At 36.8% G+C, this 17,558-nt stretch overlaps 1 protein-coding gene across 2 annotated transcripts; it reads left to right on the top strand.

Annotated features, from left to right (window-relative positions):
- Positions 1-9,151: 9,151 nt before the first annotated feature.
- On the top strand, positions 9,152-16,386 carry vsx2 (visual system homeobox 2). 2 transcript variants are annotated; one of them, XM_079832581.1, is made up of 5 exons: positions 9,152-9,678; positions 10,096-10,180; positions 10,893-11,016; positions 13,955-14,135; positions 15,399-16,386. In XM_079832581.1, exons 1-5 carry the CDS (start codon positions 9,258-9,260, stop codon positions 15,770-15,772), a joined length of 1,185 nt encoding a protein of 394 aa, XP_079688707.1. In that variant the 5' UTR covers positions 9,152-9,257; the 3' UTR covers positions 15,773-16,386. The 2 variants fall into 2 exon arrangements, with proteins under 2 accessions (XP_079688707.1, XP_079688706.1); XM_079832580.1 differs by having other exon boundaries at positions 9,179-9,678; positions 15,462-16,386.
- The last annotated feature ends 1,172 nt before the right edge of the window (positions 16,387-17,558 follow it).

The raw sequence follows: 17,558 nt of genomic DNA, 5'->3' as shown, positions 1-17,558 counted from the left end.
TGGGGAAGAAACTGTGGCTTTTTTCCTCCATTATAAATGACTCATTTAAAGCGTCTCAGAGCGCACAAACACAACGCAATAAACACCATCATGTTATCTTGCACTCGGATGTTGGTGATTGGGAACGAAATTGTGTGAGCGTTTTAGAATGACCAAACCAACATTTGAGATGCTGTGCAATAAAATTGGTCAGCTGGTTAGTCCAGTTATCCAATCACATCCACTGTTGAGGCAAAGTTACACAAGTTTTTTTGTTACACAATTAGTGATTTAAATTTTTTCTCAGTAAATGTGTTTCCATCGTAGTTTATGTGCATGTCGTCTTATGGGATAAAAAAATGTATGTGCATTTTTAGAATTAATGCGCATCTTGGTGTTTCCATCCAGCGTTTTTGTGATATCCCAAAATGCACATAAAAATAGGTGTATGGAAACATAGCTACTGACACTCTTTTTCACGTTTAATACTGTAACTGTGCGTTCATACCGCCGCTGGCAAGAGCGTCAAAGTGGCCAGAAGTCATTCATTTTCAATGGGAGCCCGGCGGTGAGCTCCGGCGGTGAGCTCCGGCAAGAGCGGCGCATCTTGGACGATTTGGGTGTCGAGGAGAGTTGAAATCAGGTCGACTTTATGGTAATGAGCTATGATGCGGTTCGGCGGCAACCAATGGGAATGTAGAAGTGCTCCGCTTGAAATGATTCCAGAGAACGCAGTGCTAGAAACTTTGGTTCCGACCACTTTAGTTCCCAAGCAAAATGGAGGAGAGGTTGATCATTGCGGTAGCGGGTTTCCCGATCATTTACGACGTGTCCCTGTTTGCGTACAGGGACACAAATAAAAAAAATGATGCGTGGACCAAGGTGTCTGAAATTGTCTTCTTCGCAGGTAGAGCAATGTCACACCAAATGAAACAACTTGATCATCCATAGTGATGTAAATTTGATAAGATGGCGCGCAACACCTTTTATATGCATATTTCGCGCTAGAAAGCCTTTTTTTCAGCGGGAATGCAATTAATTTGCTCAAAACAACACTGATTTGACCAATTAATGCTGCACTTAAACCAGGACAGTTATTGTAAAGTAGGCTGCACACAAATTAATGTTAATGTTAAAGACCAAGGAAAACGTCTCCTATAAACTGCATGTTGAAATTAGACTAGCACTTCCATGAACACAAAAGCCACACATGCAACTATATTAGCAAACATGCAACTATAATTGTTAAGTTAACTTTCACATTTAAATTATTTCGTGAGGTTATCTTATACGGGTATACCCTACTTGTGGTCAGTCTGCACAAATGCCGATCAATATGATTGTTTGCTTTGTGGCCGCTTTAAATACAGTTTAAAAAAAGACCAAGCATTCAAACTACGTCAGAGTGGCAGCGCGTCCACGAATCTTTCTACAGCGTCGATGGCAGGCCGGCCAGAGCGAAGTTTGACGCTCTCGCCGGCAGCAGCGTGAACGCAGAGTAAAGCAACTTGCTTTAAAGCAATCTACTGTGTAATGTGCTAAATAAATGTGAAATACTTGACAGAAGTGTGGAATTGCGGAGCTCGTGCAAATATATTCACATTATTCAGATGCTTTCTTAACTGCTGTTTTCTCACCGCTGTCATTTTTGCCGTTTTTATTTATTATTATTTTTGAGGAAAGCCCACAGCACATGTTTAAATGTTCATCTAAATTTCACTCCAAGCCGCGTGTGGGGCATTGGGATGCTAACAGTATACCGCTGTTCAGGTATTTCAAACTTTTTTTTTTACCCCCAAGTCAAGAACGAAAAAGATCTTTGCCATGATTATGTTAGGGCCTTGAAGTCAGCTTGAAACGGAAGTTGCCATAGTATTTTCTTCCTGTTGTGACGTATATCCGAGTGAAATGGCTTCTCAAATAAGAATATAACGTAGGGCTAGACTTGATTTTATCCATCGGGAATTGATTTGATCGCTGACAGGTTGTCCCTCCTTCAATGCCGAAAAACGCATCATCAGAGAAGAGATGTCATTGCAAGGGGGAGAGGACGTTATTTTGATTAAACATGAGGGCACATGACTGTGTTAAAAATAATGATGTTCGCGATAAATCATTTATGATAAATACTGCAATTTTCCCTAAAAAACAAGAATTGTCCATTCTGATTTCATGTTGACTTTAAGTCTACAGTCATAGACTCTATGAAGTTTGACAGAACTTTGCACTCGTTGGTTCTGTACAATTGCGTCTGTTACACTTTGTTGCCTTCATACATTGTGACAGTAGTGATGTGCGCAATGACTGTTGCGAATGGACCGGTCAATAAACTGACATCACGGAAGCTGCGGTTCACATAATGGCACCCGCCAGTAGTCTCTGCCTGTCAAATAGGTCCTGTCCAGACATCCTCCTTAAGATGAGGGTCATTCCCCACAGAGGGGCTGTCTCCAGGACGGAGGGAAGAAAGGAGAAACACCAGAGCAGCCATAAACAACCCGTTGCCCTGACCTCGACGGGCCTTGCTGCCCTAACAAACGTCAATCCGATGTGCCCTCAGGCCTTTAATTAGCTGTCAATTAGTGCAAATTAATCAACTCCTCGCCTAATTAAGCAATGCCGGCAGGCAGCTTCCAAACACGCTATTGTGGGAGCTGTATGAGAAAACTGGAGCTAGCAAACTCACTCTGCATCAGGGGGTCATGGCACCCTTTGTGGTTCGTGAGGGGAAAAAACTCTACACTTTCTGTTTTTTTTTCACCTACTCAGCACAAGGTGTTTACCATTATCAGACTGCTGTCCTCAGTATCCGCTCTGAAAATCCTTAGTCTCAGGAAAAGGAGTTTCCCAGTAGCCTTAGCAGTAACTTTAAAACGCCTCACGGGCATTTCAGTTTAAGTCGAGACAGGATTTTTAAATGACCTGTACTTTTTTTATTTTGCTTTTGTTAAAGGAATATTCCGGGTTAAACTCGGTCAAAAATATTTTGTGGCATTACGTTGATTACCACAAAAATGATTTTAGACAAAAATCTTAAGTAATGTTGAGGCGCTTACAATGTAAGTAGATGAGGGAAGATATATAAAAATGGAAACGTGAAGCTTATCATTTTATGAAATCACCTACAATAATTCTTCAGGTAAAGCTTGTGCATTATTTGAGCTTTATAAAAGCCCTAGTACCAGTCCTTGATTCTGATTGGTCAATAGCTGTGTTTTATTCATGATAAAATACTATGACCGCTTGACCCAAGGTTCTGTGTATCAGTGCACAACACCCTTAGCAACCACTCTTAGCAACGTACACATATGTTTGTTCTCAATTGATATTGTTCATTGAAGTATAAATACTGTATTATGTAGAAGAGTATTGTGAGTGAGAGATTTAGGGGCTGTTTACACATCGTTTTCATCTAAAAACGTAAAACTTTTTATGCGTTTTGGCCGTTTTATGTACACGACAACTGCGTTTTGGGTGCCTGAAAACACAAAATGTCTCTGTGTAAACAACAAAAACGCGAATCTGTGAAAACGATGTCATGCACATGTGTATTACGTATACAGTCTATAGTGTTTCATGGTCATCTAATGGCCTGGCAGCAGGATACAGCGTTCTTAGTTGTTTTCCTGTGAATGGAGTTTGTTTTGACAATTGTTTTAAGGGGTTTTCCCGTGTCCTGACACTGACAGCGCCAGTCAAAGCATTTGTCAGTTGAGTCTTGTTCCCGTGTTCACAACTTTCAGTCATTTCAATATAAAAGTCTTCGCTATTGAGCGACTTACTCATAAAGACAGTCTTTACCGCTATATAATGGCGTAATAATATAACTTCTGTTGCTGTTCACCGTCAGGTAAAAATTTTTTTTTTTATATTTTGTGGCTTTTATATTTGTATTGTGTGGTAACTGTAGTATAAAAGCAATAGTGTCCTCGAGACTAGTGCTGTATCGTGAATAAGTCACAGCTGATGGGGTTGCAGGCAAACACCCTTCAGCCGTGACTTATTCACAATACAGCACATCCTCTTGCTTACGTAAAGTTGTTGTCATTTTTGTTGCTTTAGGGTTTATGGCACTGTCTTGTCATGGCAGCAAAGTTGTAAAATTGGGTGTAACTTTACCCTGAAAAGGTTAATAAGTGATTTTTCCCCCACACAAACAATTACTTCATATTGTAAAGTTGCTGTTTTTAAAGCAAAGAAGCTACATTTTAATCAACATTATGCCACAAGTGCTGTTGATTGAGCTTAACTTGTATTGAACCCAATGACACATCACCCGGTCAACCGATTAATCGCGATTAATCGCATCCAAAATAAAAGTTTGTGTTCACATAATATACGTGTGTGTGTACTGTGTATAATTATGATTTATATATAAATACACACTCCTTCATGTGTACATGTAAGAAATGTTTGCATGTATAAATTTATATTATATATTTATATTAAATATACATTTGAATGTATTATATATTTATATAATTTATGTATCTATTTAGTTTTTTAATATATAAATGTTTATTATTCTTCACATATTATGTGAAAACAAACTTTTATTTTGGATGTGATTAATCCTGATTAATCGATTGCCCAGCACTACTTTAAACGAATATCATTCAAACGTTTGGGGTTGGTAATAAAGATTTTATAAATGTTTTTTAAAGAAGCCCACCGAGGCTGAATTTATTTGAAAAATACAATAATGTACAATCATATTTTGAAATATTATTACAATTTAAAATCACTTGCATAATTGAATATATTTTAAAATAGAATGTATAGCTTTCAAATGTTCCTTTAAATCATTAATATGCTGATTTCTTGCTCAAGAATTATTACTTCTATTGTCTTTGCAATATAGTTTAAAAAAAAATAACGGTTTTATGTACTGACAAGCATTTAATGCCTAACTAAATTATGTTGTAATTTAGTACCTTTAAAATGTATTAACTTTAAATTTAATCAAATAACATATAAAGTACTTTATATATGCTAGTGAACACATCAAAATAAGTATACTACTTTCAAGTTTGACAAGATACTAAAACATAAAAATGTACTGAATGTTAACATTTGATGTACTCTACAAGTGGGCATTCAATACAGTTCAGCACATTTCTTTTTCACAAGGAGTGACAGAATGTCCAAGTTGTTTTTTATAGAATTTAAGTTGAATCATGACCATGGCTTGTTTCTTTTTGGAGCATATTCATTGTCCCCCATTCTGTTGAACATCTTTTTTTTTGTGCATTGTTTGAAAGACAAAGTCATACAAGTTTGGAATGACATGAGGGTGAGTAAATAACAGAATTTTTTTTTTTTTTTGGTGAGTTATCCCTTGTATGTTGAAAACAGTTGTGCTGATTAATATTTTTGTGCATGCATGGAAACCATCATACATTTTTTTCCAGGATTCTGTAATGAATAGAAAGTTCAAAAGCACAGCATTTATTTGAAATAGAAATCTTTTGTAATGAGTTTACTGTCACTTTTTATCAATTTAATGCGCCTTTAAAATCTGATTTCTTTTTTTAAAAAACGTCCAACTTTTGAACGGTAGTGTATAAAAACAGAAATGATGACTTAACTGTATTGCATTTTCACCATGAAAACCTAAGACTACAAGCTCAGATATGTCATTAAAGGGAGGAGAAGCAACATAAGTCTATTCAGGCAGAGTATTGATTGTTTTCTGTTGATTGAATTATTGTAATAATGGACACTTTAATAAGATTAATGCTGAATAATATCAAGTACAATATCAGCGAGGTTTTGGATGAAGGGGTTCTTGAGTGGGTCTTCGGGGGTGTGCGTCTGAGAGACACTCCTCTATGCCGCAGACTGTGTGTGCTTGGTGTACAAAAACAAAATGCAACATTAAAAACAATTCATCACTTCCAATACATTGCAAATACAGAATTATGACCAGAAGAGCACAAGTGATTCTTCATTTAGATTGCCTGGCATGAGAAGATCAAGCACCAGCAATCTGTGTATAGGGCCGGACTAATGCAATACAATGTCCCTAATACAGCCCCATCTAAAGCTCATTACCTTGCGGTGACCTTCCAAGTTCTTCGTAAAGACAAATAGCCGTCAAGCATTTCAATATAAGAGAGGTCTTCATTTGTATGCATCGCATTACGCTATAATTGTTACGAGTTTGGACAAACTCTCATTTTAGCATGCTTTGAAAAAGTACACAAGTGTTGAGTCCCATTTTGCACAGAGGTCAAGGCAACGGTGCAATTTACCATCCATCTGTTTGACTAACACAATCGTTTTTTCAGTATCTCAACCTCTAGCTTTGTGTTTGAATGATGGAGATGGCGTGTTTCACTTTAAATAAGTGCAATAGGCATGAGCCCACAAGAGACCAAATATTCAGAGAGAGAGAGGGGAGAAAAACAAATTTTGCAACAGCTGTTTGCCTTTTAATCTGCCACCATCAGATCTTTCAGTCTTTGATAGGCCACCCAATCTACACGAATGACTGAACTAAATCTTTCCTTAATCTACAGCCTTATTAGTTTGTCCTCTTATGCATGTAAATCAGGATGCAGTCATTTTCATATGTAGATGGATTATTAAAAGCCGTGGAGGGAGAGTGGGTTTTTTTCCCAGCTCACAATAAACAACAAAGCCCGGCACAGATTACAGCAGAAGCGGTGGCTACGAGAGGGCAGGAAGCAGTTTGTAATTGACAGGCTGCTTTGACAGAGCGCGAGTCTTGTGAATAGATGGGTTTATCTAGACCGGGTGATGTGTCATTAGCATATCTTGATAACATTGATTTCTTCATTACCCTTAATGAAATTTCCACTTAATGGCTTCTAATTAGTTTCAACTGGTGCTCATGTAATTGCAGCTGTAATATTTAGCTCAGCGGCGAGGAGTTTAATGCTTTGAAGAGAGGCGGAAACTCTTCCGTGAAGTTTCATTCTCTTGCACCCACTTGCGCGTTTGTTTTCTCAATGTGTCTAAATGTGCACATCCCTCGTTTGCGCTATTCCTATATGTAATTAAACTTTACTTTTGTGCGGCTGCCAGTTTTGATGATCATCTCATGTAATTGCCATGGAGCCAGGCCAACAAAGAATTAGCATGGATCGGTAATTGAATAATGTCTCACAAGGCCACAACATCGCATGGCTTTTCTGTATAGGCCTATTTTTAAGCTGTTCAACGTGGATTACGGTGCACCTTTGTGGGTAAAATTCAGGGCACGGTTGTTATCAGGCCACTTCGGCACGATAAAAACATCTCCAAGTGTTCAATGTGGCTATTAATTAGCCAGAAAAGCAACAGATCAGGCGCTGTCTCTCGGGAGCGCGCGCTCGGAATCTTTCCCTCATGTGTGTGTCTGACGCCACGCGCCTGACGTTCTGCTGGTGTTGTATGAATCATGACGTTTATTTATGCATCAGCACATGGCACTTTGATAAGATTGGTGTTATCTCTGTCTCCATCAACGGCTCGCTGCTCATTTCCATAAATTATCTCCCAGTAATTATCTGTCCAGATGTCCAAATTGTGCCACAAATTATCTGCAAAACGAATCAAAATCCCACTGTAATTTAGTAATAGCTGATTAGACCTCGGTGTATTAAAGAAACTTGGATGTAATTAGAATAAGCTATATTTTGCAGTCTGTTCAGATCGGGACAGCTATGTTTTATATACCGCTAACAGTTCTGAAAAATAATGAAGAATAATGGAAGATGCACTAAATACCCAAAAACGTCTTTGCATTTATTTTTATATAAGCTAAGCATACATTATTGTGGACATAGGCTAATATTGGACACTCACTTGCTGGCTTTCTCCTTACGATTGACCAAGATTAATTAAATATCAATTTAATATTCTACAATTAAGCCAGGTCATGCTGTAGGCCTACATGCATTATATTAAGCTGATTTCTGAAATTTTACAGTGATGTGATCATGACCTCTGTTTAAGTGCATGAATGATGAGTCTAGGTGCACTTATATTTTGGTCAGTGGGGCTCTTTTTTAAAATTTGGTATAAGATGAAGATGAATAAATGCTAAATTTCACCTTTTATATTATAGTATATATAACATGTTTGCGATTTCGGGGGGTTGAAGTAAGAGAAAAAAAACTCATTAAAAAGCTGAATTTCTAGAAAAAATGTAGGTTAACTTTTATTACTATGTCTTTAAAAAAAAATCCCCAAAAGCAATGCAGGAAGCCATTTTGTTGTCATGTGATAAGAATATATATATATTATTTATTTTATTTTAAATCTATTATTTATTTTATATATATATATATGTAATTGTATTTATTATTTAAAAAATGTGTTGTTATTATAAGCCTTTTATTTTAAACCTAGAAGGGATTTTATCTGTTGCAAAGAAAGAATATTTAGCGATCTACAGGAATTGGAAATCCTCGCACGTTCTAGCATGGCATTCTTTGTTGAACCCTTCAATATTTGCAACGGGAGTAGGCCTACTTTAAAACTAAGCAATCTCAACTAGACACATTCGATCTTTAATGATTAAATTAGTTTTATTAGATGTAGGTTATTATAAGATATATTATTATATTATAGTTTTATAAGATTATTATACGGTGTATTATTATTATCATCAAATGTTGATTTTTTTGTAATAGATCATTTCATTCATTATTTGATTTAGTGTCTGCCTCACAACAATTGTTGTAATGCTATTGCTGACGACATTAGTCTATGTGCATGTGTCTAGGCTGTGCGATTCCGTTGTCCATGTGTCCTTTTGATTTCAGACATTTGTGTATTTCCTTTATTTTATCATCTATATGCAACAGATTCCTAAAGCCGTTAATAATAGACAACACTTCTAAAATGTTGAAGCAAACAGAAAACATTTGAGTATCGAAGATTAGCTTATTATTATTATTATTATTGTTAATATTATTAGCCTATTATTACTTAAATTACATGTGAATTTAATTCGAAATATAATTTCTTAGTGATCTCATTTTATTTGCTAATTTTGGTTGAATGTCTGATTAACACATAATTGCAAGCAAAATGTGATGTGAATGAAATGATATCATGCATGACAAACGGGGAGAGCAGCATCCTGTATCCTCTGGAATTCTAAATCACTTACTCGCCGCTGATTGGCTGTTGAGTTTTGACCCTTGTTGGGAAGGACCTGTTGGATAAAAGGAGAATTTCTAGAGGGATCATGCGTATTGCGCCGTGGATGCCTGTGCACAAGGGACCGACTCGTATGTGAAGAAGGGAATAGTCTCAGAGGCACCATGACAGGAAAGGATGGGGCTGTTTTGTCGGAAAGTTTGAACAAATCAAAATCGGTGTGCGCCGCTGAGAACGGGGGAAATAACAATCCACATCTGTCAAAGAGCAGCAGCACACATCCGCCCAAATGCACGGGCTTCGGCATCCAGGAGATCCTGGGACTAAATAAAGAGCCGTCCTCGGCTCCGCGGAGCACACTGGACTCGTTCCCTGCCGGGGCGCACCTTCTAGCCAGCAGGTCGATGCTCGGTCCGGCTGGTGTTGGTGTCGGGGTCGGGATGGGCTTAATTGGCCATGGAGGTATTCCGTCGTTCTACAGCCAGCCCGCGTTTCTGGAGGTGCTGTCAGACGCGCAGAACGTCCATCTACAGCCGCTCAATAGGACAGTGGGCCCGCTGGAAAATAACCAGTCTGCCAGCTCAGGTATAGGCCTGCCAAATTCACTTTTACTTCCCGCTCGGGGTTTGTGCTTTGTAAGACAAATGTCCAAATTCTTATTGCTGTTTTAGTGCCCTGTCAAGGGAAAAAGGCCTTAACAATAATAATAATAATAGGCTCAATAGTATTTTTGGTTGTTGCTATTATTGCAATTTTTATCAAGATGGAAATGTGCAATAAAAAGTCTGCTGTTGCCTGTTTTATTTTCATTATTTAAAATAGGCTAATAGGCCTACATTATATTTTCCTCCCAATCTCAAGTGATTATCATCATTGTCGAAAACGTCAAACAGGCCTGGGTTTTTCAAATGAAAGAGCTATTAAGTGGCTATAAAATAGGCTATTTTACATTTTTTTTTAATGTCTCAGCCATTTTGAATAACACTTCCTCCGATGTTACAGATTCAGAGGATGTCTCTTCAAGTGAAAGGAAAATATCAAAGTCTTCACTGAGCCAGAGCAAGAAGAGAAAAAAGAGACGACACAGGTAGGCTGAACGCTAATAACAATTCATTTAGCCTAAATAACAGAAATTAAAGCATTATTTCTGTGGTCTCCGAAAAGAAATATTTGAAACAGGAATTTGTAAAATTATCTCGATGGTTTGGCAAGATTTCATACCAAAATAACATCTTTTTCCCTTTTTGAGAGCTAATTATACCTATATATATATATATATATATATATATATATATATATATATATATATATATATATATATATATATATATATATATATATATATATATATATATATATATATATATATATATATATATATGTGTGTGTGTGTGTGTGTGTGTGTTTCGTAACGAGTTAATTAAATGTTCGATGGTTTTATAAAGCAAGGAGCCTATCTATTTTTCTTTATAATAATAGTAATAATAATAGGCTAATAACAGCCTACATTGTCGTTGTGATTTGTATTTTATTATAGCTTATTTTTAAAGATCTGGTTCAATTACTGTTAGAAATGTTAATATCTAGCTAATTATTATTTTCAATAGACTATTTTAAATATTCAAACAACATTAATGAATTAATTCACTCACACAATTGTCTTGTTCTTTCTTTTAAAACGAAAACATGTAGGCTACTCGACATTGGTCCACTCGATTTGAGTAGTTATTGAAATACAATGTATGCGTGATGTTTCTAATATTGATTTCCCATGACAATTGAATGTTGTTCTTTTGTAGAACAATATTTACATCTTACCAGCTGGAAGAACTGGAGAAGGCTTTTAACGAGGCTCATTATCCGGATGTGTACGCCAGAGAAATGCTGGCCATGAAAACCGAGCTGCCCGAGGACAGAATACAGGTGAGGAACGAACACTCGCCGTTTCAATGAAATGAGAATACGGAACGACAATAATCGAACGCGCTTTTATTTATCATATAAAAGCCAGATTCTTATAGCTAATTGTTGCTGTATGCGGGCGTAGGCCTATGTGATCTTTTTCTATTGTGTTATTTGACATAAATATAGGCAAGCCTATTTGTTATGACTGTTGTTTTTAATTGTATTTATTTTTTTATTAAGATTTGTTTTGTAAAATTCCTCGCAAATACGCCAACCTTTTCTTTCTTTCTTTCTTTAGCAAAATTGATGCATTTCCTAATTTCACATCAATAGGCTATGACTAGTTGGGTATCAACATATTGTTTTAAATTACTTAAAAAAAATAATAACCTTAACACTTAAAAAAAAGCAGAATTGAGCACAAAAAAAGGACTGATGCAATAAAATAAATGAATCTTTTGATAAATATGGGTCTCTATTATTTGAACATATGATAATCTATATTTTACATGCTATAAAAAATTAAGGTACCTCAGATGCCTTCAGAGATGCCCTTTTTGAAGATGCTTTTTGTGGGCCTGTTTAACTTTGAAGTGCCTCAAAACCTTTCCTCGCATGACCAATTGTTGATGCATTAGTGTTTAGAGTTCGTGCAGAAACTTGTTGGTTCCTCAGAGAACTGACCTCTCCAGGAGGTTCTGCCAGGGTGATCTGAGGAAATTGTGCATGAAGTATAGGCCTATAGGCTATATTTTCCGTTTGTAGTTCTGTATGTTGCGTGTATTGAGTTAATCGGCTAGTGGTTTGTGTAAGGGTTAGTTTTGTTGAGGTCAGCAGCACAAGGTATCAGTGGTGCGAATTATGGGAGTTATAGCACTTTAATTAGCCCATGCTGCACTCTTAAAAGGCCAAAGGTTCCCAAGGGGGGGTTTCGCAACGATGCAATATAAAACAAATTTTGGTTCCTCAAAGAACCTTTCAGTGAACAGTTCTTAAAAATAACCATTTTTTTCTAGTGTGAAGAACATTTAAAAAATCTAAAGAACTTTTTTTCCGACTTAAAATAACATTTTGAATTAAAGGGTTCCATTGATGTTGAATGTAGCTTTATGGAACCAAAAAGGAGCCTTTATTTTTAAGAGGGGATTTTTATTCAAGTTATTAGGCCTAATCTACAAGTTCAGTTTAAGTCAATAAAGCATGACAAATAGTCTACTAGGTTATCGCTTATCTATTTATTAAAAATGTACATATCCCAAGCATCTTATATAACAGACGTAGCCTAGTGGCAAATATACAATTTTCGCACCTAAAAATGGCGCCTCGAAAATAACCTTCAATGGACTATTTATTGGCTATAATAATTTGGAAGATGTTTAATACTGTAAAAAAAAAAAGAAAAAAAAAAGCCCATGGAAATCCCTTTAAAATAGTCGACCACCCCAAAAGTCATTGTACAATTCGCACTCTGACTATATCGATCAAGCATCACACTCGGACAGATAATATCTCATCAGCCTCAGTTGGATGTGAAACAATTTGCTGTGTGTGTGTGTGTGTGTGTGTGTGTGTGTGTGTGTGTGTGTGTGTGTGTGTGTGTGTGTGTGTGTGTGTGTGTGTGTGTGTGTGTGTGTGTGTGTGTGTGTGTGTGTGTGTGTGTGTGTGTGTGTGTGTGTGTGTGTGTGTGTGTGTGTGTGTGTGTGTGTGAGAGAGAGAGAGAGAGAGAGAGAGAGAGAGAGAGAGAGAGAGAGAGAGAGAGAGAGAGAGAGAGAGAGAGAGAGAGAGAGAGGCGCTAACGACCTAATCAAGCAATCAAGGCGGAAGAAGATTACTGTGTGACCTGAACCATCCATCTGCTGGCACGCCTTTTAATTTCCTTCTCATTACGGTGCCTCTCAGTGAATAAATAATAAGGAAATAAATAAATAATTCTATTTCAATCCAAAGTAAAATTAACATCTAATTTTCTCATCGAGTGTAATTAGTTAAATGAGAAAGGCCCGCCGTGTTCCAAGGGAAGGGATGTGGCGAGATGTGGGGAGTTCAAATGAAATAACTACATTGAATTTATTAGCACGGGTCAATGGCGCTGCTCTCTTGGGTCCTGCTCGTTTAATTTCCCGTGATATTTGCCCGCCTGTCCACCATCGATTGGGCTCGAAATTAACTTATTTTTCAATCAGCTTCTGCGTGCCCTTGGGGTCGTCTCTCATCGCTGTCTCCACTCGCTTTCTTTTGAGTGCCCGATAACCAATTTCAACTCAAAAAGTATCGTGCATGAAATGAGGGCTATCATCATCGGCATTACCAGAAAAGATTGGAAAATGGTTTTGATAATTTCTTATCCAATGTCTGGCCTCTCTGGACCCCACAGCCCCTCCTCCTCCTCATCCTCCTCCTCCTCCCTCTCCCCCGTCAGCTCTGCTATAGTGTTAGTGAAGGGCAATTGCTGGTTAACTGCTGATCACCCTGCGTTTGCGTCGCGTCGTGACAGAACTGAACCGCAGGCACTTTACGCGTCATGTCGTTTAGCCTGAAAAAGTGCCAATCTGCCTAAACTGTTTGCTCTATCATGTAACAGGCTCACATATGACTACATTATGGCAAATGATAGGTGATAGTCAGTTGTAGTTGATATCATACCATTGGATTAAACATAACAATTAGCCTGATTTCCATTTTCACACTTTGGAAAGGAAATTTAAATGCTAGCTATTTGTTTAAAAAAAAACTGCATGCTGTTTGTTTGATGATCCTTTCCAGACTAATTTAAAGGGTTACTACACCCAAAAATTAAAATTGTTATTTAATAATTTATCACTGACAGCCCAATTCACCTTTTACTTTCAATCTTTTCCTAATGAATGTCTGTCATTCCGCCTATAAGATACTACAGACTACTTTCTGACCGTCTTTATTAATAAACTATATGCAAATCCCATTTAATTGTGTACAGGTGTGGTTCCAAAATCGGAGAGCCAAGTGGAGAAAGCGGGAGAAGTGTTGGGGTCGTAGCAGCGTGATGGCGGAGTACGGGCTCTACGGCGCAATGGTGCGTCATTCCATCCCGCTGCCCGAGTCCATACTGAAGTCTGCTAAAGATGGCATCATGGACTCCTGTGCCCCCTGGCTTCTAGGTATGCCAGAGCAGATTAAGACAATTTATTTTCCTTTGAATTGACCTTTATAACTCATCATGCATCATAACATAATGACATCATTTAAAAAAGAAAGAAAATGTTTTTATAGTCTCTTTTATAAATCTTTAGTCCTCTCTCCTTGCTTAAACTCTGAATAGCCTACTGTATTTCATTTGTCACCCAGCACTGCTGAATTTCAACATTATGCATGAACGCTATGAATCAAAACGACTGAGAGTAGAAATATTAGCAAGTAGCTAGAGAGTAGCAAAATTGCCTAACCAGTACATGGATTTTGAATTTTAACAGCAGTTTGACTACATTTACAATAATGTTCTCAGTCCATAATTCAAATGTTAATTTTTTTTTAGCAAATCAATTACCCTAGCAAATAGCTCAAGGAATGTTTTAAATTGCATTTAGCTATTTTAAAGCAATGATTTGCTTTATTGCAATAATATAACAACAAAAATTTGTTCATTATCATCATCAAACTTTATTACAGACTGAGGGTCCACATTTAAAGACAGACAATACATAAAATGAACAAAATACAACAGCAGACACACACAAACGATACAAATCTATGTGTTACAAAAATGGTGTACTGACCCTTATATTTGATAAACCAAGAATAATTTGTGACCCTGGACCACAAAACCAATCATATGGGTCAAATTTTGGAAATTGAGATTTATATATCATCTGAAAGCTGAATAAATAAGCATTCCATTGATGTATGGTTTGTTAGGACAATATTCAGCTGAGATACAACTTTGAAAATCTGGAATCTGAGGGTTCAAAAAAATCTAAATCTTGAGAAAATCGCCTTTAAAGTTGTCCAAATTAAGCCCTTAGCAATGCGTATTACTCCTAATAATAAATCTTTGATATATGCGGTAGGAAATTTACAAGAAATCGTTATGGAACATGATCTTTACTTAATATGCTAATGATTTTTTAGCATAAAAGAAAAATCGATAATTTTGACCCATACAATGTATTGTTGGCTATTGCCTCAAATATACCCGTGCAACATATGACTGGTTTTGTGGTCCAGTGTCACATTTCATTTTTGGAAGCAAGACAGCAAATACATTAAATTGAAGTCTCTGTAAGCTTGCTATTCTAATATTTAAAATAAAATACTAAGGATTTTTTCTTATCATCCATTTATTTTTGATGCGATTCGTGACTCTCATGGCTCAGATTAGTCATACGCTGTTACTAAATCTAAAATCTGTCTCTTGCTGTTTCCAGTTCAAGATGGTTTTCCTACCACCAGCTGCTTTTCTAAACACGAATACCCACCATTCTTTGCAGGGATGCACAAGAAGTCCATGGAGACTGCTGCAGTCCAACCAAACGAGAAGTCAGATGTCACCCAGATGAAACCGACCAATCCCAAGCCGGATGAGGCCGAGGCTGAGGAAAGGAGGACAGAGTCACCTATGTCCAAAGAGGAACTGAGGGAGAACAGTATTGCCGTTCTCAGGGCAAAAGCACAGGAGCACAGTGCCAAAGTGCTGGGAACAGTTTCCTCCGAGAGACTAGAGCACAAAATGGAGACGTCGGTGACAGAGGAGAAGTCCAGCGAACAGTCAGACGCAAAAGAAGAGGAAAAGAGTTCTTAGATTATGCACTGTAATTCATCTCTTCGTAATGCCATAAAATAGGATTGGTGTGAAAATATCCGGGCTATTTTCTCCTCCTCATATTCCTGCACTGTTTCCGTGATAACACCGGACTTTTGATTCTCAGTGTTACTCTGCATTTTATTTCATTTAGCAAAACCACTTAAAATTCCCAGTATTTTGATAGTAGCATCAGTCCATCATGCCAGTGATTGATAGAATGTTTGTTTTTTTAAATATAGGCCTACAAAAATTCCAGACTCTTATGAATACTGTGAAGTATAGGGCCCCTTTATCATCAAAAGATTACTATGTTGCCAAGACCTGAGCTTTGAAATAACAGTATTCAGTGGTTTTCCTGTTCATTTTGTACAGAACCCCGTCAAACTCTCAGTGGTTAAAAGTTGTAATAGAATGTATTGCTGTATATATTGTAAATTAAGATAGCCTGCTACAGTATTGTTTGAACTATACATCAATGTACTGTAGTCTTATTATGTGCTTTTTTCGTAACATGTAAAATGCGATACAAATTATTAAAAAAAAGGACGAACAATGCTAACCTGTTTTACATCAACTGTGTTTTAAATCGTAATTAAAGGAGAACGCATTTTAACAAACTGATTTTTTTTTACATTCAGCATCAGTTAAATGGTATGTCATAAATGACGCTAATAATGCAGTACTTCTTTGTTGCATTTTGCAATGTTTTTGCTCTATCAAGCCTGGAGTAACAATCATTTATATGTAGCCCAAACGGTTCTGTGTCACTGAGTGTAATCCGACACAGTTGAGAGGACTCAATCTGGGCAGATTAAACAGCAGGACTGATGCATAACAGACATATGGGAGAAAGCATGAAAGCAGCCCTAGATAAGGCGCTCTCACTGAGGCTGGTTCTGTATGCATATCTATCTATCTATCTATCTATCTATCTATCTATCTATCTATCTATCTATCTATCTATCTATCTATCTATCTATCTATCTATCTATCTATCTATCTATCTATCTATCTCTATCTATTTCTATCTATCTATCTATATCTATCTATCTATCTATCTATCTATCTATCTATCTATCTATCTATCTATCTATCTATCTATCTATCTATCTATCTATCTATCTATCTATCTATCTATCTATCTATCTATCTATCTATCTATCTATCTATCTATCTATCTATCTATCTATCTATCTATCTATCTATCTATCTATCTATCTATCTATCTATCTATCTAGTTCTCCAGAATTACTGCACTGATATTTTGAATGAACAGGACCCAGGATTACAGTCATTCTGGGTGATATTAGCATTTAAAAATCCTTACATAACAGGATAGAGAAAAGCATGTTAATTATCTTAGAACTGTACATAATTAAATATTAGCCATAAAGATGACCCCTTAAACCTAATAAATGAAAATATATAGGTCTTCGTCTGGCTAATCTGTAAATTATGAAATCAATCAGGATTTGTGCTGATTAGAAGAACCGTCCAAAAGGATGTTGCACACGCTCTCTATTTCATCTGGGTTGTTGATCCTTTCCATGCCCTTATTATCAAGGCCTGTCAACAGATTATTGATACGCACTGTAATTTAATTTACTTAGTGTCTGCGTAATTAATTAGTTGACATCTGGGGTGATAAGGCTAGGCTATATACTGTATCTCTATCCGCTTTTCTGACATCTCTGTGACCCATCTGATCCTGTCAGGCATATTAGCCTTTTATGGTTTAAAAAAGGAAATGTTGTTCAAAAACTGAAATAAACTCACTGTTTTT

The sequence above is a fragment of the Gobio gobio genome (genome assembly GCF_949357685.1).
Source record: "Gobio gobio genome assembly, chromosome: 13".
NCBI classification, from domain to species: domain Eukaryota; kingdom Metazoa; phylum Chordata; class Actinopteri; order Cypriniformes; family Gobionidae; genus Gobio; species Gobio gobio.
This window is presented reverse-complemented; position numbering and strand designations above follow the sequence as displayed.